General features: G+C 41.8%; 1 protein-coding gene across 6 annotated transcripts in view; it reads right to left on the reverse strand.

Moving 5' to 3' along the window:
- The window catches only part of NEURL1 (neuralized E3 ubiquitin protein ligase 1), an 89,496-nt gene that overhangs the window by 8,680 nt on the left and 57,962 nt on the right, over positions 1–22,854 (reverse strand). For 5 of the 6 annotated variants that reach the window (XM_027898009.1, XM_027898014.1, XM_027898013.1 and 2 more), the window contains one exon: positions 10,037–10,717. In XM_027898009.1, coding sequence (XP_027753810.1) covers positions 10,037–10,717 — 681 coding nt within the window. Of the gene's footprint in view, positions 1–7,041; positions 7,363–8,659; positions 8,768–10,036; positions 10,718–22,854 lie in introns of those variants that run through there. The other variant, XM_027898015.1, reaches the window with a different exon arrangement.

The following is a 22,854-nucleotide window of genomic DNA, read 5'->3' on the forward strand; positions in this document are numbered from 1 at the left end:
TGAAGGCTTCACAATGGTAAAAAGACCAGTTGCAGTCAATGCTCCCCAAAATATAGAGAATTTTCAATTAACTCTCCCCCTTAATTAATTCATAGAAGTATTGTTTCTACATTTCTTTCTCAGAACAAAGTCATTACGTTGACCTGCTTATTCCTGTGTAGACCCAAGAGAGAACTGGAAAACAACCCCAACAACAAAACCAGGTGGGAAGAACAATGTGCTGCCTGCATTCTCCTTCTGAATATGCTTAGGGACATTTGCTATGATGCAAATAAATACCCAAGGCATCTCTGTGGCCTAGAGCAGGGAGTAGCTGCCACAAATCTGTTCTGCAGCTATTCCCAACCCATTGCCAGCAAGCAGTATATTAAAGCTCCCAGATTCAAACAACAAAAACTACAGCTGAGGTGGAGAGAAAAGTAATGCCAAAGAGCATGTTGCTTTCTTATTACTATTCTTATTGACTTTGGATCACTGAAGGTTGGAAAACTGCCAGTTTAAGGTGTTCATAACACATTTCTTAATGTGGTACCTATTCCTGAGAGGGGTGATAGAGGGGCAGGGCCATTCCTGGGAGTCAGATAATAACAACAGAACACGAACTTCATCAGATTATGAAAAGCATCCATCAACCAGTGAAAGGTACACAGTAACTTCTTGGGATTTGACCCAGGAATTCCTCATACTGTCTCAGTGCAGGGAGGAGTGTTCATGGTCCAAAGACACAAATGCAAGATGCAAACCATTTGACCAAATCTCTGTCTCCCTCTCTTATCCCTTTCTCCCTCATAATTAAATTCAACATTATACAGCCCCACTGCACTTTTTCAGATCTTAACCTAAAAGGCCTGCAAGCGCAGTGTCAGAGCACTGGGACTGTGCTTGTGGAAGTCTTGCAGAAACCAGGCTCCACAGGCTAAAAATGTCTGCGGCTTTGAAGTGGAAATGTAGTATTGCATAGTCTGAAGACTTGGCTTTCAAAGTAGAGAAGAAAACAAATGAGCAATGCTAAGTGTTTGCTGGCTGCAAACAGGAAAGCATATAATGATTTCTGTCCCCCCCCCCTCCCGCACCAGTGTTTTCTGGCAGTGCCAAATGCTAACTCAGGTGTTTCATTCACCTTCTATTTGCCTTACTTGTCCTAGGCTCTTAATGACTATTTCACAGGCACTATAAAAATAATGCATAACCCGTTGACCTGCACTCCACAGTTACCCTTTTTCCGCCCTCTGAACCCATCCCACTTAAACTCTGTTTTTCCTGGCTTACAGGATGTGGTTGGTAAATGTCCATTACTGTCCAACTCACAATTCACATAGTTTGACTATTTTCACCAAATTTTTATGGGCTTTTTTTACCCATAACCATCATAACAGCTATGTCAGGAACTTACCTAAACTTCGTACCTAAAAGAAAAAATATGGGAGCCTCCTGCTATAGTTTCTAAGGAAGACAAAGCCTTATGCAACACAGTAACTTGCCCAATATGGTAAGTATCATGTGAAGCACATTTTCAACCCCTTCGCTTTTGTAACACATTTGCTGCATAAATAGGCCAGCTAATAAAGATCATGTAATTACCAAGAGTAATCACAGATTTCTGTGTTGTTCTATCTATCCTCAGGTCCCAAGGCTTCCAGCACACAGTGGAAAAGATTAGTACAGCTGCTGAAGTCTGGCTGCAGCCATCAACTGGCACATTTAAGGAGGCTCAAGAGATCTGTGCACTTCTCATAGGTTTTGGACTAGCAGGCACTGGGTACCTACATTTAGATGCCTTTCAGAACTCTCAACTTGATTTCCTTTTGTTAAGAGCCAGATTTTCTTCAGGTTGTCAGCTAAAATAATTACCCTATGTTAAAAACAGCTCAATATCCATTCTCATATTTAACGCTCACAGCGTAACCAGGCCATTGATTTTGTTATCTAAACAGGATCAAGGTTCTTTCAAAAATCTGATACAATTGTGGGTACTGAGCTCATGTGAACATCTGCCGTAGGTCTGTCCCATAACACGTGAGCTCCTGCAGTGTGAGTGGGCTGTGACATTACTGAGATTGGGTACTGGACACAAGAGCATCCATATTCATTTCTGTACATTATCAGATTTTCTTGCTTCTGGCCAAGGCTGCAGGAGAGCTGCTCTGTCCCCCAGATCCACCCAGGTCTTGCCCAACAGTGACTTTTGAATCCATCATGCTAAAACAAAAGAACAAAGCACCTGTTTGCTGCCTGGATACATGGTAGTTAAAGATCAACAATAATGTTAGGGAGGGATGTAAGCATATCCATCACTTCTGAATGCCATAAAATACACGTGTTTACACATCCATTTGTTACGGGGAACAATACTGCATTGACCAGAAACCAGAGCTTCCTTCCCCTTGGGCTCCATGTTTTTTTGGCCAACCATGCTCTCAGAGCCCACCTTACGTGCTGCAGCTCATCTTTCCTCTCAGGTGACTGACATCAGTTGATGATCCAAAGGCCTTTTTTTGAATTCAAGTATTTCCCAAAGGATTTAAAAACTGTTCCTAATAGAACAATAATACATCTTGTCCCTTACAAGCCCATGAAAACATAAGGGATTTTGCATTATGCTACAGAAATGTCAAGAACTAGATCAAAAAGCAGCCTGGTAGATTTTGCATGCAAAACCATAAGGTCTGTGTTTGCAGATGGGGTCAGACAACTACTGTTTGAGGAAGTAAAAGTTAGATCCAAACCACATGGAGAACAACAGTTTAGACTTTCCTGAGGATCAGAAAAGGAGTGTACTTTATGGCTTTACTGGAGCCTTACTGTCTGCTGTGTCCAGAAGGGCAGCAGGGCACCAGCACATCTATTACCCTCCTGCAGTCACAGGCACATTCCAGCTAAGCAGGGAAAACATGAAAGCTCCAGACACCACATACGTTTTTGATTCAGCAGTTCTCACAGGCCAAACCCAATGTGCTGCCTGAAAGCAAAGAGCACACAGAAAATTTACTTTCTTGACCTGACAGGTGAAGTTCAGTGGTTACTCAGCACTTAAATCCTGCAAAATCCTGAGGGCATGGACACCATGGAATGAACATCCAGCTGAACTGAAGTGAAAGAGTTACAGAGTTGGAGTTCTACCTCATAACCTGAGAAATACTAGACCAACAAAACACCCAGGCAGGTGCTTCGTTCAAGAAGAGGTGAAAAAAGAAGCCTGGATTAAGTAGCTGAACCATGAAAAATGAGAATAGGAGCTTTCATCTTGTTTAAGAAAAACAAATCAAAGAGCCCTCTAAAAGATCACAGATGTTAATAACCAAAATGTTTCTGTTCATAAATAGCACCTTTCGCAGATGCATCTCAAAAAAAGGCTATCTGGCTCAGAGTATTTGGGAGGCCACAGCAAGGATATGAGCAAAAGGAAAACTGCTGACTAACCCAGCACCTCCAAGCTCTGTGCTTCTCCAGGAGGGACATGTATAAATACGGTGGTAGATGCATACAGGAAACAAATACTTTCACTTTTCTTGGCCAGCACTACTCTGGATTTCTATGGACACTGCTGGATGAAAAAGGATCTGACAAAGAAGAAAAGAAGGAGTTCACTGCTATGTGACTCTCACGGTAGCCAGAATAACTAACTCATGCCAGTGTTACTTCACAGAATAGGCAGATTTTATCTGTCCTGATGGACAAGCTGCAATGCAAAGAGGCTGGTACATGATCCCATATCCTGTATATTTACTGTAGGTAGGCAAAGGTGCTATAAAGGAGATCTATACATCATTTACTATGAAAATATCACTACAGCCAGGGATAGTTGATTATACTAGTGATGATAATAGTTTCTGCAGAGAGTTTCTGGAGAGCCCGGTGCAGTGCTAGAGTCAAGCCCAGCAATTTTGGACACTGTATTGCTCTTGTGCAGCTATTACAACTTAACACCAGTAATGTGTTACTTCATTTAGAATGAAAGCTAAAACCCTGCATGATAGGAGTGTTTATGAGGTATCAATTAAGACAAGTGGACTGCCTTCCAAGAGGCACTGAATATTAACTCTCTTTCTTCTCCCTAGTCTTTAACACCATAAAATACACTCTACCCTGCAGTGCATAGGAACTCCAGGCCATTAAATGCCACAGAACACAGACCTGTTTGACCCCAATCAGCTTAAATTAGGCCATTTTCCATACAAATCAAAACTCAAATAAACATAGAAGACAGAACTCTGGGGCACATCTAATTGAAAGTCTGTTAAAGGAAGGCATTCATTACGTGCATTTCTGTGCAACGCTGGGTATTTATCAAGCTTCCCTTGTGCTGTGTTTAACTCAACAATTTCCACATCACTGGAACGAAGCAAGGTGGAGAAGGGTCAAGCTTCCAAATGGGTAATGTACTGGGCACCTTTGAGATGAAAGATGACAGTGTGTGACTTGCTACTGCAAAGAATTCTCTTCTCTCAAGCAAGAGAAGCTTATAAATTCAGAGCTGGAAAACCAAGATCCTGGATTCTCCTTGCCTGTGTGAGATACTTTTCTACAAACTTACCTACTGTCTGTGCTATGGGCAGTGTGTATAACAACTGTACAAATCAATTCTCATTTACATATTTTGCATGCTCACTGTGGTAATTGTATGTGCAATGTAAGTATAGAACAACACCAAGAGAGAAGTTTTTTGGAAGGTACAGACACACTGCCATGAGATGTTGAAGTCCTGGGAGGGACTCCTGAAGTCCCAGCCAGGGAGCTACCACAGGCTAAGAAACTTGTTTACACAGGAACAGACAAAAGGCTGGGAACAGAGAGGGTAAGATGGGAACATCTCCCAAAAAGTCCTACAGATTCTTAAAAGGATCAGGCCAGGCAAGTGCCACAGCAGAGACAAGAGGAGAAGGTCTCCCTTGGAGATAAACTGGAGACAGTAATTGCAGGAAGTGTGTCAGCAAGGTAAGTGAGGAATTTTGGGACACAGAGGAAAAGTCCTGGTAAGAAAAGAGCGAGCAGTCTCCAAGGCTCAGATATGGCCTATGAATCACTAGTGTTCTTTAAATGAGTGAGTGAGCCACTCACTCACCTAGGATGGAGCTCAAGTCAAGGAAGACCAAACGAGGGGCAGCCTGATGAACTTCACAGAACTAATTCCCCCTGGTAAATCACTGCTCTATGACACCTAAGCAAAATACTACTCTGTTCACCCATGAAACTCGAAGTCTTTCCAGCTGTTTTCTCAGGATAAGGGCTGCACAAGGACAGCGCTACCAGGGCTGCTAAGCTTGACCACAGGAAGAGTCATAATGGGCACAGCTTTCCTGGGCACAGATTTGCACAAGCCTGTCTGTACCTGCCTGTAATGGGACTGTCTGCAGTTGGCATTCTTGCAGACTGGCACTGAGGCCACTTCAGATCAAATTTCACTGTTGACTTAAAGAGCCCTTTGCCGGCAACTTGTGTTCCACAGTGCTCTGCTGAACTAATTCTCAATTTGGTCCTTTGCCAACTGCTGTTGTCAGAAATCCCGAGGAACCAGGGATTCATATTTTTTCTGTCTGCAAGTCTCACATCAGATCTTCCTTCCTCGACCCCTCAGTTATGAGCACATTGACCAATTTCAAGAAAGTCTGAAAGGAGGGTGCAAACCTCAGCAACAACTGGTTTCTAAATATTTTGTAATGGGCAGCTAAGTAGGAGCCCAACTCATCTGTGCATGGTAAAGGAGACAGGAGAGGGTAGCCCACACACTTTGTGTTTATCCAGCATGGATGTGAATATAGACTTACCCACACCAAATGCTGGCTCTGGGGTTGTTTTTTTTCAGGCCCAGTGCTGGCTCTTGGCCAACATTAGGAGACATCCAGAGAGCTACTATATTGTGCAGCTGTTCTGGTGGGGCTGGAGCTGTTGAAGTGCATGGAAAGAAAGGACACAGAGAAGCTGGCAACTCGGCTTCATTAGTGTGACTGTTGATGGAACATGTTATTTCATTGCTCAAAAGAAAACTTTAATATTACTGGAAAGAATGAAATTCACAAGGGAAACCACACACCAAAAAAAAAAAAAAAAAAAAAGGAGATGAAGGAAGATGGTTTACATGCTGGTGATTCACTCTGAGGAGATAAAAGAAAATGAAAGAATATCCCCAACCATTTGGATCCCTAAACACTAAACATATAAACTTATTGCTATGATAGCTCCTCCAGACATGAGTCATACATTTTAAATCCTTATGGGGTCAATCAATTTAATTTCATAAATGAATTACACCACCAAAACCTGACCAAAACCAGACCATTGAATCCGAACTGGCTCACTTCAACCTTTGAGAGATGTCGATAAAACTGTGTGTGAGCTGAAATGCTTACCAGCAAAAGCTGAGAGCAGTAAATCAAATTTAATAGGCTAGTTTTGTTGACTGTACAGGAATGATGCCTGAAAAAAAAAACAACCCAAGCCTGAACTAATGAAATTCCTAAAGGATACACAAAGACTGTTTCATTTCAACATGCCTAGTGATCTGAGTTTCTCTTTGGTTGTTTTTATGTGCATAATCCACAGAATTTCTAAATTAAGACCAGCACTTAACATATAAAATATTTAGAAGGGCTTTCCTGACAAAAAAGGTCCACTGCCTCCCTCAATAGCTGGTTCCAATAGTTAATTACTCTCATTTATGTTTAATTTAAATTTGTGTCCCTTCATTTTCCAGAAGCTTGATATTTTTTTATGCTATTATCTGCTACATTAAACTGCACTCCTCTTTCATTTATCTTTCCTCCATGTGGTCAAGTTACCTTTTAAACTCTTCTGTGCAACAAACTGACATTCTTCCACCACTCCACTTCCACTACAGATAACTGTGACCTCTCACTGTGCTATAGTGGGGCTTGGGTTTAATTAATTTATATTTTCTGGGATGGCATGAAAAAAAAAGTGTTTTCAACCTCATCTTTATTTTCTGCTCTTCAATTTCTCCTACGGCAAATATATTGCCAGTATATGATGCCAAACTGATAAAAGATGAAAAGAGAAGTCAGAACTCTTTACTATCGAACTAACCCCACACTGCCCTTCTCTCCTTCAGAGTCCTATAAAATCACCAGCCTGGGCAGAGATGCTCTCCCATGATATATAGATTAGGAAATAAATGCTGTATCCCCAGCACTGTGGAATAAATGCAGTCAGCAAATGCCAGCTTCTATTGCAATGCCAAAAGCCAGCAGAGACCTGAGCTTGCTCTTGCTCTGCATCAGGACCAAATAATTCATCTCCAGGCATGAAATACAGTATCCAGTGATCAATACCCTGAGTCATCTTGTCCTCCACTCAAAAATAAACCTTCTCTAGGTCCAAGAGTAGCTCTCCATCCTCCAAACAAAATTTAAAAGCTGGAGAAGAAGCAAACCCATCAATTTTATTTTCATTTTATAGTCAGCTGTAGTGTTGATGTCCACTTAACACTGCATAATGTTGCTTTGGTTAATCTCATAAATGTGTGCCCCAGAAATACAATGACTTCTGCTATTTAGTACAGGTTTTGTACAGCTATGCCTTTTGCAGTATTTGTGTCTCATTTCTTGCAAGGATATGGAACTTCACTTTTTCTATTACATCTAGAAAAAGATGACTATAAATTCTTCTGCTGTGATATAAAGCTCAAACTACAAAAGACATCTCACAAAATTACTCCTGTTTGCATTCTGAAGATGGAGCTTGTCATTAGAAAGATGAACATTTTTACATTCTTCTTACATTTTCTAGTATTATAATGACAGATATTATGGCAAGTACCATAATCTGTTCCACTGCAGTGCAAACAGTGCACATCACCTCCCTAATAACATTGCAAAAGCTGGAGATGGGAGTTCATTATTTTCTTTGCCTTCTGCCAGGATATTGCTGATCCATATAATTACTGCAGTTGCAGATGCATGCAGCATTGGGACAGCATCTTTTCTCTGGGCAGTTGCACTGTACTAATATTGTACTGATACTGGGACTGTACTGCTTCCAGCATTGTTATACTGGAAATATAGGTATGAAAAGCTCTAATTCATATTTTAATGCCTGTTAAAAACTACAGGCAACCTCCAGTTTCATAACTTGCAACTTGGAGATAGCATTTTGCTGCCCCAGCTAACTGTACACTCAGCAGGGTCACATCCTTTCCTTAAGAGAAGCAAGGTCACAAAGTCCTGTTCTTTTCACTTGCACCTCATTTGAGAACAACAGCCCATTTTCAGGTTCTCTTCCAGTGAGTTAGGCCAGAAAAGTCTGTCATGTGGTCACAAATACAAATAGTGAGGAGTTTCATTTCATGCATCCACATGTACACTTCTAAAACGTGCACTGGGAACGTACTGGTTTGGGCAGGGAGTACACACAGAGGTATGTGCAGCAGGAGGAGGCCTGTGTTAAAGTCCCTGCTCTGTCAAATTCAGTGTGAGGACATGATTCTGTCCCTCTGGCAAGACACATCCTTGCTGCCCTGTTTCAGAACCCACTGCAAGCAGGATGTTTGGTCTGTGCCAAACTGCCAGAATTAGTGATCTCATATGAAAGGAAGCACTGGTCAATGATTCAGTTTTACCAGCAGCTCAATGGCCTAAGGATGATTTCCTTATACACAGGAGCACTTAATCTCTGACATTACTGGGATCTGTTTGACTTCACCTACCAGTATCACAGTGACATGCTGGTGGAGAGCAGAACTAGTCGTGGGTTATGTTCAGTACCCACAACAAATGCAATCGGTCTGAATTAGCAGGGATTGAGTCTCGGACTCCTGGAAATAAATTGTGGTATTACATTTGTCATCTGTGAGCCTTTAACAGCCACAAAACACTCACAGCATAGGCCTATGGTCAACTTCAAGCAAATTATACAGGGCATTTCATACTGTGATTAAGGTGAACTGGACCCTGCAGACAGATGTGTGTGTGTTCACCACAATTTATCTTCAAAGACTGTCTATAAATCCTATAAAAGGAGGTGTCAGTTGGTTTTTGGGATTGTTGTATTTTTTTTCACCTGTTAGGTAGAAGGAGGATTTGAAGAAAAGATTTGAAGCAAAATGGAATAAAAGTATACTTTAAGATATATGAATACAACAGTATAAAAAGAAAGGAGTATTTTAAAATCATCTCCAGTTAGAGGAGTTCCAGGAATTACATCATGTTCTCAGAATTCATCATTCACTCTCCAACACTGACACTAGCAGAACCATGACATGGTACAAATTTATGGCCAAATGCATCCTACACTCTGTGTAATACACACACACACAAACACACACACACACACACACACACACACACACACACACACACACACACACAAGTAAATCTGATCCTGAGCAAATGCTATTGCAAAGCTTTTCCCTCCATAACTTTGAAACATGACTTGCAGCATTTAAATGAAGTACTTCAGCTAACAGAGCTTAAAAACAGAGCAAAAATACCAAGAGCAAGAAGCCAGTTCTTGAGAGGTCAATTAACTTTTATGAGCTACACTGCCTTAAACTGGGCTAGAGAAAACCCTTCTGTTAAGATGGTCAGTGCCAAGCTCTGTGCCCAGCTGGGATCACAAGGCACAAGCTTTGCTAGCCAGTCTCTTGCATGCAAACCTGTAGAAAGGAGTCTTTGGGGCATTGGTCATGCCAGATAGCTAACACAAAGAAAAGGGCATCAGATCTTATTTTTCCTGCTGGCTATGCCCTGTATTATCTCAGCTCAAAGCACCTTCACCTTCCTGGCTTCTCCTAAGTCAGTGGTGACTCATCAGTACTTTAATGGAGGTCTCTGTGGCTTAATTCATTTTCTGAAAAGAGCTTGAGACCATCACATGAAGGATGCTACAAAAGTACAAAGAGGTTAAGTCTTGTAACTCTTACCCATATGCTATGTATGTGCCTTTGTGCACTTTTATAAAACCAAAATTTGCACCTGATCCTAGAGCAGGGAGGGAACCATTTATTCCCTCTCCTCCTCACCCATGATGCATTCCCCCCTTGCTTCCTTGTGCATGAGGTTTGGAAAAAGGAGGTCCAACATACCTAGCAATCGAATTTGCATGATTGCTCCATGTAAAACGAAGAACATCCAGAGGGGCTGGGAACAGTCTGCACAGAGCTGTATGCCAATGCCGGCACCGTTGTGACTCAAGTGCAGCTCACCATCTGAATTCATCGTAAATCCCAGGATGTCTCCGCTCTGGAGAGGCACCACCACTCGGCAGATGGCCCAGAACTCCTTTCGGTCAACCAGAGACTCGGGGTTATAGGGGAGGTCACTGGGGCGCAAGGTGCTGGGGTCGCAGGACGTCACCCCGTAGGAGAGCGTCCCTGTGCGCACAGCGTTGGACTTGTTGATTTTGACGAAAATGGTTTCATTGATCCGAAGGGGCCTGCTGGTGAAAACCAAAGTCCTCTCCTCCCGGGCGTGCTCCAGACGGGCCACAGTTTGGTCATCGAGGATTTTGACATGGGGTCCCCGGAGGTGGTGGAAGCGGAGGTCGCTTTCCAGCTGGGAGGGGAGGAGGTGGGAGTGCTGGGAGTTGAGGGAGTTCTGTGGGATAGGACACGTGGTGGCTGTCACGTGGAAGGTCTCCTCCTGCAGGTTGAGGTCACACAGGCTGACTGAGAGACGCGTGTCCTCTGTGTCCCGCCGCAGCGAGGGCCGGCGGATGGCAGTGAAGGAGCGTGGCCGCAGGCAGTCAGGAGGGATGATTTCACTGTCTGTGGGGAGAAAGAAGACAAGAAAGGGGTCACTTTCTGAGAAAATGAAAATGTCCAGGAGTTTGCGAATCACCATGGGTTTGATTGATACGCTTAAAAGGGAAAATCAGAGACCTGCTGCCATTAATACGGTTTTCCCTTTGAAATATGGAAGCAGAGTAACATAAAATATACTTGCAATCAATTGCTGTTCTCTTGCTTTCCCCACCAGCATCAACAGTTTCAGCTTCTGAGCAGGCAGACTTAAAATCGATGACAAGAATTGGCCAGGGGAATCTCTCCTTGGAGAGGGGAAGCAGAGGATAAATATTCGAAATACACCCTGAACATACCAATCAATATCTATACAGGCTCCAAGTTTTCATGCCCTCTTTATTGTCTACAGTAATTCTCACAGCCCTATGAAATAAATATCTAACTACACACTGTTTTATTTAAAAGAAATTGCTATGTTCAGTTCCGAATTATTTATCTCCCTATGAAATTTAATTATTTTTTCTGAATATAATTAATCATTAGTGTTCTGGTGCTCACTGCAAAGCAGTACAGATATTAACTTTACAGTGCAGAATTTGGGAATTCTATAAGTAAAATACAATTATTTATTATCTCCATGCCAAATAATTAAAAATCAAATCCATGTATATATTACAAAGAAAGATGAAAAGACATTCAAATCCACCAATGGAAACAAAATTGTACCTTATCCTCTTTGTTACTCTCACCTGCTGCTTCAAAAACTAACCAATTTAATTCTTTTTCCAAGGGAAACATAATCACCTGTCTTTAATGCTGAAATTATTTATACTTAATACATGGTTAGCTATGCTGTTACCGTAGAAATCCTAAGGAATGACATACTAAGAAAAAAAAAAAGTTGTTAAAAAATTATAAAGTGAGCTGAGATAATGCAAAGATTTCTTCTTATGTCCAACTTTCTCAACTCTTGAGAAGACTGTAGCATGAGGAGACTATTTACTGTGCAAAAACTGAGCATGTGGGTAGCTCTCTGCAAATGTTGTAAGAAGTATAGACTGTGCCTCTGTGGAGCCATGTCTGAAGGCTGTAGTGGCTTTGAGCCTGGGTCCAAACAGTATGAGGTGGGACCACCACATACAACACAAACCCCCCCAGGTGGCACAAAATGACACACCAGGCCCAAGTGCCACAAACACACCCCAAGGTGGAACAAGAGGAGGCAGGGTCATTCCTAACCCATGTGCTAGGCCCTCACAGTGGACACCCCTTCCAGTCAGGTATCCTTGGAATTTTCTTTCACAACAACAAAAGAGCAGGACCTCAGGTATCTGAGGATTTTCCCAATGGGATGCACTCTCTCCCAGTACACCAGAGTAGTAGCTCTGTACTGCTATGCCAAGGAATAATGCCAGCTACTAACCAACAACTCCTGCAATATCTGAGGTCTGACTAACTGCCTTTCCTGCCCTCCTCTTCTGGGAGCCCTGACAAGAGCACACCCACACACAGTTTGGCTTCAGTAGAGCTCTTTGCTTTGCTTAAACTGGATTATTCCAGGCTCCTCTTTAAATAAACTTCTATTACAAGGGAAGCACAGTCTCAAAATAAAAATGGGATTTGTTTCTCATATTTGATTTTCTGCATACTGATATTTCAGCTTCTCTTCCCAGAGGTTAATTAAAGGAGGAATAAATAAAATCAGAAATTACCCCAAGTTATCTAGAAGTGGGTCGCATTAATGCTTCATAATATATGGGCTAGCATTTGCATTGCAAGTGCTCCTGCTGGATAGCATTAGACTTATTTTACCCTCCTTTGGCTGGAAACCTACATAGGAGAACAAATTAATACTGGCAGCTGACGACGATCCTTTTGTGAAGGTGAATGGGTAGAGACCTTTCTGAATAGGAACAGAAGGTCCTCTCTATTTTATTCCCTGTAACTATGCATGTGCAGCCTGGCTGACAACTGTGATGTGTGGGTAGCTTGCAGCCAGGGTTTTGAAACAGCTTGTTTTCCACCAGGATGCTTGCATTTCCCTTTGGCTGCTGGACAGAATATCATTTTCCATCTGAAAAGAGGTTAAGAGAGATGGAGTTCTGCAGACAAGACACATGGTAGTGACAGTAAACCAGGGTTACATATAAAATTGTATTATTTAAATCCCTTGGTAGCTCAGATGCATGACCACCTAAGGAATAAGATGTCTCAAGCATATAGGATTGACTGTGAGAATTCTTAGTTCATTGATGTTTGCAAATACCCATGGAAGAAAGGATTGCAGTTTACTGGCTTCTGAAGTGTGTTTGTGAAAATTTAGAGAGATGAGTCTCTAAGAGATGCTGGCCTGTATCACAAAGTATCCAGCCAAAGGAAAAAAAAGTCCTATTGACTATAAATCACAACAAAAGTGGGATTCATCTTTTGGGGTGGTAGATAGGTTGGAAGAGAAGTAGAATGCCATATACCCAGAATAACTGATAACAGCCAAGGGCTATGAAACAACAATTCTGGTGAAATGTGGAACAAATGAGGTGACTTTGACTACTTTCTTTCAGCAGAAGATGCCCAGGAATGAGTTGTTTTCTTCCCCTAAAGCTTCAGTTGTCACTTTTTAAACCAAGCTATTCCAGCTGAATATAGACGAAGCTGTTCATGCTGGAGCAGCCCATAACACAGCCTTACTACTGCAGAACATTTACAAGTGATCTTTAAGGCCTGCAAAGGAGAGACTCCTCTGCTCAGGAACATTTATATTTGCAGAGACAAATCTGGAGCACACATCAGAAACATGGAATGACTTTATGTGACCAGACTGTAAGACACAAAATGGGTCCAACAGCACACTACAGAGGATCACCCAGCTTCAGGCCAAAGAATTTAGAAACCATCCATCCCTTCTTATTAAATGTTCAAGGTTTTAAATTTTCCTGTATGAGGCCGTTGGCAGTGTTTCTTCAGGAAAAGTCAACTGATAAGAGACCTCCTTGGGTGAGAATAGATGGACTTGTGAGTGAAGACCACAGCTGCCCCCAAACCACCAAAGCAAGCATTTACCCATGTGGTTGGGATGCCACCAGCAAGCTGGCCATGACCATGGCAGCTCAATGCAGGCTGGCTGCCCAGGTAGCTTTCCAGAAAGATTTTGCTGATCTCTGCATCAGTGCAGTTACGATGTTATTTCTGGATTTAGAGACTTCAAGTTTCCGGTAGCAGTACAGACAGAGCCAAAGTGGAAAAGATTTCTACTAAATATAGATTTTTCTGATCCTTAGCTGGAGAATCTGAGACACTGAAATTAAAGGATGCCTGTCTCCACAAATACCTTTGTATCTTTTTCTAGCTTTGTTTAAGAAAGAAAAGGAGGAGTAAATAATTTATCTAAGTAGAAGTGAAGGGCACATGAGCAGTTCAGCCATCTTCTGTTCTCTTTAGTGAGGCTTACCTGCAAAATTTAGATTTTCAGCAGGTGATTCCTTACACAGACAATTAACTTGAAGTATCTCTCTCACACCAGAAGTTTCAAAGTTTTCACTTTTTCTGCTCAGAGGATATGGAAGAGCTTCCCACTTTGTGCAGGCTCAGTGAGACAGCAGTAACACTTCAAAAAAAGTATTTACAAAGACCTGATGAGCAGACAGATGCAGTTGTAATCACTGCACTCAGATCAGAAGTATTTCACTACCACCTTTCTTCTGAACCACTGCCAAATATTGTCTTCTTAGAATAATCTATTTCCTTAAGCTTGTTAATATATAGACATATTTATTACAGAGACCAAATACATGCACATTGAATACAGCTCCATGCCCATCCAAACACAAAAGCATTTCTAACCACCAGCATGCACAGATCATCTCAGCCCTACACCAGCCTGAAGGGGATGTGTTGCTGTCAGACTGTCAAATCATCATTTCCTTCCTCTTTTTCTTTTTCAGTACTGTCTGTCACTGCCTAAAGGCCTGATTTTCCAAGGTCATGAGCAGCCAGTATTCATAAACCTGCAAAGAATCTGAGAAAGCAGAACAAACTCAGCATGGCTGCACACGCTGGAAACTCAGACAGTCCACTGTTTAACCACAAGCTCTAGGGTTCCAGATCTCCTCTGGATCAGTTTCAATCCTACAGCCTCATATGAATTGTAATTCTTCAGAGTGTGAGGTCTGCAACCAGTCTCCAGAAGGAGCTATGGAACACCCAGTATAAATAAACCAATCTTGAGAGTTACTACTACAAAAAATAACTTAAAATTTGGGGAATCAGATGGAGAACCTAAGAACACAGACATTTCTAATGATCCTCCCTCTCAGAAGAAAGAAATGCTGAGAAGTCAAGGAACAATCTGGAGAGCATTTCTGTTCTCAGCTACTAAGCAAAGAGTAAAAAATTGTTAAGACCAGAACTTTGCCAGTATGCTGCCTCCCTTTCCTTGCAAAGACTCATGGTTTTCCTTCTTTCTGTTCTTTGCTTTACTTCTTTACAAGGGCAATTTTCTTTTCTTAATCCCTCACTTCACTGGGTAATAGTATTTTCAGTGAGTACTCGTGCTCATGGCATAATTTCTGTGACCTCAGAGGTGCTAAGCTACCAACAGACACATTTAAGTCACTGGCCTCTACAAGAATATTCTATGTAAATGTGCAACTGCAAAAAGATGTATCCTGTATTATTCCCACCACACTGGAGGGGCTCCACTCCCACTCAGAAATGCAGATGAGGGCTGCTTTTCCCACTGTTAACACTACCTGTCACAAGGGGCTACACAGGGAGGACAGCTGGCCTTCCAACACCTGTAATCCTGCACTAACTCCTCCATGGTCTACAATAGAATTAGGTACCAAACAGCCTATCTGGAAAGACTTCGACATTTCAGGGAGAGGTGTCTGAAATATGAGGCAGATATATCACGCTGTAAAATAACATCTCACTCAAAAGGCAACTGGGAAAAGCAATCGGTTGTAAAACAAGAAATAAACCTGTGCTTCTGGAAACTTTCTGTCACTCACAGCCTCATACTCCCCACCATGTGAGTGCAGGTAATAATCCCAGCTCAGATGCCTGTCCTGTGAACTCTGCCCATGTCGTGATGTGGCAGTCTTTGTTGCCTTGTGGACCTAGTCCTAGTGAGCTGATGTTACTGCTGGGGAACTGCCACACTTCAGTGCAGAAGCATCCAGAAAATTCTTTATGTTGTTTACAGTGCAACCTGTCATGCACTTTAAGGTGACTGGGGACTGAAAATATGGTAAAATGGAAACAACTTATATTCTCATCTATCCCTCCTAAAATAAGCATGAAGATCATTGTGACTGGTGGCAAGGTGTAATACCTGCTCTCAAATGCCTTTGGTTGCCAGCTTGCCCAATGTGTGTATGGCACAGTCCACAGCATCAGCTCCAGCGGAAAGAAGAAAAGCAGCTGTGACTGAGTCTGGGAACAGAGAGACAACTGTGTAGCTCTGGGTTCAAAATCCAGCCAAATTAATTGGTGACTGGAAGAAGATCTTCATGCAGCCTGCAGTAATTGTGATGTAAGGATGTCCTCATCACTGTGAGATATTCTGCTCTGGGCTCTCTCAGTCTCTGCCATGTGTATCTTAACTGCTTTATTGTACCAGAAGGACCTATGCAAACAAGAGAGTGAAAATTGTCCTTACTTAAAATAAACACAGGAGAAAAACTGAGAAGAATGCTGAGGCCCCCACTCACAGTTACTAAGAGGTAAAACCCCTCTCACAGAGCATGTCCAAAGTGCTTTTCCCTGCTGGCTATGTGTCTGAGCAGATACTTGTAAAACTATTTGTTTTTCTGCGAACTCATACTCTCCATGTGAGGTCTGGAGAGGAGAGCGGGATTTGCCAGGCTCAGCATAACGCTGCAGAGACCCACGCTCCGAGCCAGATCCTTCTGCTCTGATGTTGCACATAGGTTCTCCCCTTACTGCTTGTTACTGTAAAATCATGAATTTATATGACCCAAGACCACTCCATTGTGTTTATTTCTCATAAACCATCAGGCACCAGAATGCAACTTCTCGGACCATACAGTGAAGCCACTTCCAGAGCATCACTATAGCATGTGGGAGGCAAATGTTTAAAATCCCTCAAAGGAACGATTCAGACTAAAAACCTTCTTTTCCATATACTTAGGAATTCACTTCTACAAAGTACATTTCCCTTTACGAACAACTGAAAAATCAAACTGTCTGAGTTACTGCCTCAGATCAACCATTCCTTCTTGAAAACACCCACATCAAATCAAGGACATCAGTTAACACCTACTAATACAAGACCTTGCTATGTGCAAGTCGCTATTTCATTGACAGTATAAATATCCTATTTCAAATGCAGCTGCTCCCTTCTGCTCTCACTGCTCTGGCTCCTCTCTTTGCAAAACTACAGACAACACACAATGCCACTTGTACCAGCTATTTATGTAAGATGCCAGGCTGCTCTCTAGGAGACAAATACAAAAGTAAAATCTGCTCTGGGGGCAAACTACATTTGAGATCAGATCTCAGCTGCCGGGCTCTGGAGCAGAAGACACTCCTCACCATGTAAACACAGAGGATATATAAAAGGTGAGTGGGAGGCAGGAAGAATTAATGTTCATATTTTACTCTGGAAACTGTGGGATGCATTGAGCTGTCCAAGGGGATAGAGGCTCCTCCATCAGAGCTCTTAAGTGAAACCTCTAGGGATTTAGCTCAGTGCACAACAAAACCACTTTGTTTTCCATGGTACACCCTCTCATTTCCTAATTCTTCATCACTGCATTATTTTCTATCTGCTCTTTCACTGCTTCCATGTGCAGATTGCTCTTCTCACCTCAAAACACAATCTACTCGTGACTCCTCTTCCATTATGGATCTCCATGGTCAGGAATTTCTCCTTCCCCAACACACCAATTTGCTATCACCACATGGTCAACAGAGGGCAAACATACATTTCATGTGCATTAACGTGGTTAAAGCACGAGTTAATTGCTATATACAAATTCTGGCATCATGCTCACTGCAACCTGGAAGGCAAGCTAACTGGTATCTCATAATGGCCACTTTCATTGCAGGAATGTCAGATATTTTAATCAACTGATTCCATTTGTTTGCCTGTGACCAACACAGTCCAAATTAGCTTTTGAGATACTCAGATGTTTTTGCAATATTGCTGGAAGCGTCTGAAAGAATTTCTACAACAACCAAGGTGCAGAAGTCAAAGCTCAAGCCAACGGTTACAAAGAGCCCAAAGACAAAGTTCATCTGTGGGAGAAATAATTCATACTTACACTAAAAATTGTCACCAGATTTTAAGGCTGGGTTACAAAAGAAAGCAGACCATTGGCTCTGTGGAACCAACTGCTAGGCTACAAACATCTGCCACTTTAACAGAAATAAGTGGAAATCAACAGTGCTTAAGTTCATCTCCCTGGACTCATTTTTGCTTTGCGTTTGCATTTGCTTGGACAAAAATCAGTTTGTTGCTGTTTGTTGTTTTTTTTTTTTTTTTTTACAGGCATTTGGGGAGAGATTGAGCACTAAAACTATTTGGTTTGCATGATTCAGTTTTGGAGAGGTGATAAAAAATGGGATGGAAGACAATAAATCCAGTCTTTTAGCTGTTACCAACTGCTAGGTGTTTGATAAATTTATCATGCAAATCTGTTCGCTTCCTGTGACCCTTTAGCACCAAATCACGCTTGAAGGGAATGGTGTCTTTGTACCATCAGGCAGCTACTGTCCTGCCAGGTGAAGCTCAGGAAATCTGTTCAGAGTACTTTTCTAAGAATATAATTATGTTCCCTTGGTTTACTGTGATTATCAACAATTTCTCGTCATGGATAGTCAATGCTGTATAATAGTATAGATAAAATATCACTGCAAAACAAATCAGAAACAAACAAACAAATCTAGATTCTTAAAGGATGTGACCTCATGTACTGCCAATTTCCAAGCTGAAATATTCAGAAAGGAGAAATACAAACCCCTGAGCTTTAGAGAACTGCAGCTGGTTTTAAGCCAGAGTGAGCAATTGCAGTTCCCAGGCCAGCTCAGTAATTGAATTGATCATCTGCATACTCTTCAATAAAATTTAAGCAAAGAAAGCATACAGCCTAACACATGAACTGATGAATTTTAGTTTGGGGGCATGTATTATCTAATAAAGTGCTCTGAACCAGTCCGGCTTATAACAAACATTCATACAATTCTGCCTAACATCTGTAAGCATGTCAAATTGATTTGCACATGTGAAATGGCACAAAGAGCATAAAACTAGCCCCATAAAATTGAAATGAATTACTGTTCTCCTTAGTAAATATGAATGTTCTGAAAGAGTCTGACAGTAGATTATGAAGAAAAAACTTCCATATGCGTGTTACAGTTATGCATTTGTTTTCTTTTCCACAAAAGCTGATGCTCAGAGAGTCTTCAGAGTGCTGGCAACATCTGTGTTGCAAACAACATATTTTGGGTTTTGTTGAGGGAGATTTTCCTTCAGGGTAAACTCATGATTCCCAGCCAACAGTTTTGAAAACTGACAGACATCCTTCAACCTGAAGATGTGCTTATTCACTGCCATCTCTGGATATTGGCACCTCCTTATCTGATTCCCTTTGTTGCATTCATGGGTTTTTTAACTCCCCATAAAGTCAGAGAAATATGGTTTGAGCAGAAACCATGCCCCTTGGGTTTTGTGGAGACAACCTAATCCCTGTTATTGACTCCTTAATCTATCTCCTAGTCATACACAGAAAGTCTCTGAATTTACTCTCACACTAATCAATGATTTTCATCTCCATTGGCCCAGGTCTCCCAGATTCCATGATTATTATTCCATATTCTCACTCTTGAAAACCACAGCAAAATAATCATCACTTATTATGGTATCAGTACATTATCAGCCCTGCCTCTCTCTGCAGGGCACCTCACCTTTTCTTTCCATTTCATTTTATTCTTTCTACAATTATTCATTTTAATTACCTGTACAAGACCTAATTCTCCCAGGAGACTGTCAACTGTCACTTTATCTGTTGTTTCCTAATCTTTAAGATGTAAATTTCTCTTTAGAAAAGTTATGTTTGTTTTTGTTTTCATTTCCTTCTTCTTCATGGGAAATTAGGGCAATAATTGCAACTCCTAATTGTCTTATAACTTCATAGAGCTGTCTTCTCATACCCAGTGACTCCATTGCCTCCTCCTGACACTATCATCCCTTTTACCCTCCTTTCCCCCTAGGAATGTTGACCCTCTTACCTCACCTATTCAGGTAAGACAGCAGTTCACCACCACATGCAGTGCCCCACAACTTTACCTTCACATGCTCTGCTGCAGACTGCTATGGGCCCTCCACAACCCTATTTCCAATCCTTTTAACGTTACCATGCAAACGTTTCCATGGCATTTCAGTGCTCACAGACAATTTCCAAGCTACATCAGACACATTCCTTCACCCCCTGAATCATATGATAGCAATTTTCTTCAAAACAAGCACTTTATTCCTTCTTCCCATCTATAATCCTCCCTCCCATGGTATTTATGCATCCTGCATTTTAAGATCACAGAATCACAGAATATTCTGAGTTGGAAGGGACCCACAAGGATTATCGAGTCCAACTCTTAAGTGAATGGTACATATGGGGAATTCTATCCTTCTTCACTTGCTTTCATTTACTCCTGTGCCTTCATGAAGGCATATATATAATGACTCCTTCCTCAGCTTCTCCCCACATTTCCCAGTGAAAGGCTCCTGCCATCACTGACAGTGGCTGAGGGAGAATTCAACCCACCAACAACCACCTCATACTTGCCAAGGTCTCCTACAGGGTCAGCATTTTACCCAGCACCATTGCTCATTGAACTGATTTAATGTCATTGAGGGAAGACTCAGTTCCTTAAGAATTCCAGAAACACTGCTGGTGATCACCTTCCTGGGCTCACTGCAAACCTGTTTGGTTTGGCAGAGATGCCCAGAAGCGCTGCTTGGACATCACAAGGATTTTGCTGCCCCCCAGCTACCTCACTAACCAGAGCTAAAAGCACATTTTCTAGTGAAGATACAACCTGTGAAATCCAGTCGTAAGACATAACATTTCAGTCAAATGCCTGAAGAAAAAATAAATTATGAAGACAGGGAATTTCAGGTTAACCTGAAACAAACTGTTCAGTTTATCTTACCTCGTTTTATAAAAGCAAATGAATACTGGACCAAGATATTTACCAGTTGATTTCTGGGGCTTGTTTGGAAATCACTGTTGACAGAGATTTCTCAAGATTAAAACGTTATTTCAAGACTCAACATTGACATATAGAATTATGAAAACACTGAAAGAAAACAGTCATGGTTGAAAAACTGAAACACTTTTGGCAAACTTTAGCTAAATTCACAAATCATCTCTCCTTCTCCAAGCTGGTTCCTCACCTAAAGATCCAACAACTATTTTTCTGAAAGAATGCACATAATGCTATTTGTCCAGAATATTTTCTTTGTTTTAATTCCTTTTAACCTCTCTTTCTTGGAGAACTTCCACCCCACAATCCAGCACGAAGCAGCTCTCACAAAATTTCGGACTTATTTTCCACACATACAAAATGACAGTACGGCCACTACACCCCATCCACCCCACTCCTATTCCAGAGCTGGTGCCGTCTGCAGGATGCACTCTCACAGTTACACATGGAAGCACTAAATCAAGGCTCTGTTTGATGACTGAGTTCGTTTTAAAATAGCACAGTTATTGCTGTTTGCACCAATTCAGGAAAGTTCTGTACATGTTTAAGTATGTTGCATATCATGACAGCATTTAAATAGTCATTTCATCTAAAAAAGTATTTATATCCCACTGAAGGCAATAGGATGTACATGTAAGCGTATCGGTAGTCCCAAATCCGGGGCACAGGGTAAGGTTTAAAAACTACATTCCACATAACAAAAAAATACGTTCCAATAACAAAAAACCCCACTACTTTCCATCTGTCCCAGTGGAATGAACAGCAAAAGAGATTTCCTGAAACTAACCCTAGATTATCCACTCTGGCTGTCATTGCTAGACAAAATCAAGAGGGAACCAGAGAGTCAATGCTCACTTCCACCAAGGTACATAAACTGGAAAGGTTTTCCCTTCAATAAATTCTTCATATATTTTGTCATGACAAATGCCCATTAGGCTTCTGATTTCTTTGTGAATTATTTTGATACCCTGATATAAAAGAACTAAAGAGCTGAACCTTGCCACCAGAGCTTCAGCCAACTCCTTAACAAGCAAAAGACAAATTTCATTCTCACCTACCTCAAGGAAAAGCTTTAACACCTTGGCTATCGCTAAAGCTAATCTGAAGGAACAGATCATAGAATGTGGCCTCAGATGGTTTAGACAGAAAGACAAGAGGCTCTTCTGAAGCTACAAATTGAGAGTATAAACAAGAATCAGGCAGAGGATCACATTCACTGCCAGTCAGGGCACTGCAACCTTGCTGTAGCCACAAGATTCACATGGAGAAAAAGGTCCAGCATGTACTGTTGGATGCTAATTGCAGCTCCAGCCTCTGTAGCCAAATATCCTCAACCCCATGAAGAAGGGGACCTGAGCCATTGGTTCCCAGAGTTTTCTGCTCTCTCTACATCCTATCTTCCCATAGGATTGCTTTTCTTCCTCTTCCTCCTCATCTTTCTGCCTTCCCCAACTGACATTCTAGTCACAAACAAACTTGGTCCTGCTAGGATCCTGGGGATGAGACAGAGGATGAGGCAGTTTCAGGGAAACTGGATCCTGAAAAGGCACACAGCCACTGTGGTTGACAAAGCTGGACTGTCTGAAGGCACCCAGGTACTGACTTTAGGCAATGACCACCTCACAGCTTCCCCAGTAGAGACCCTGCACCAGTAAAACACCAGCTATAAGCCATGGCACTGCAGAGATGCCTGAGTTTGCAACTGCATTGTGCTATTACTGGTCCCTGAGACCTTCTGAGGAGGGGTCAGGGGGCACCTAAAAATGCAGCGAGTTTTTTGGCTCTCTTCACTTTATGCAGGGTGATTTTCCTTTTCTTCTTTGACCTCTCATTAAACTCCCAGGATGGGTGTCTGTCATACTTCAGCAGCTTCCTTTTGCCATGTAATGTCTTGTAGCATCAATGCATTTTCACTAGGTTTTAACATTTTAACT

This window comes from Empidonax traillii, unplaced genomic scaffold (assembly GCF_003031625.1).
Source record: "Empidonax traillii isolate 1590-97213 ecotype Southwest subspecies unplaced genomic scaffold, ASM303162v1 scaffold574:size890810, whole genome shotgun sequence".
Lineage (NCBI taxonomy): Eukaryota > Metazoa > Chordata > Aves > Passeriformes > Tyrannidae > Empidonax > Empidonax traillii.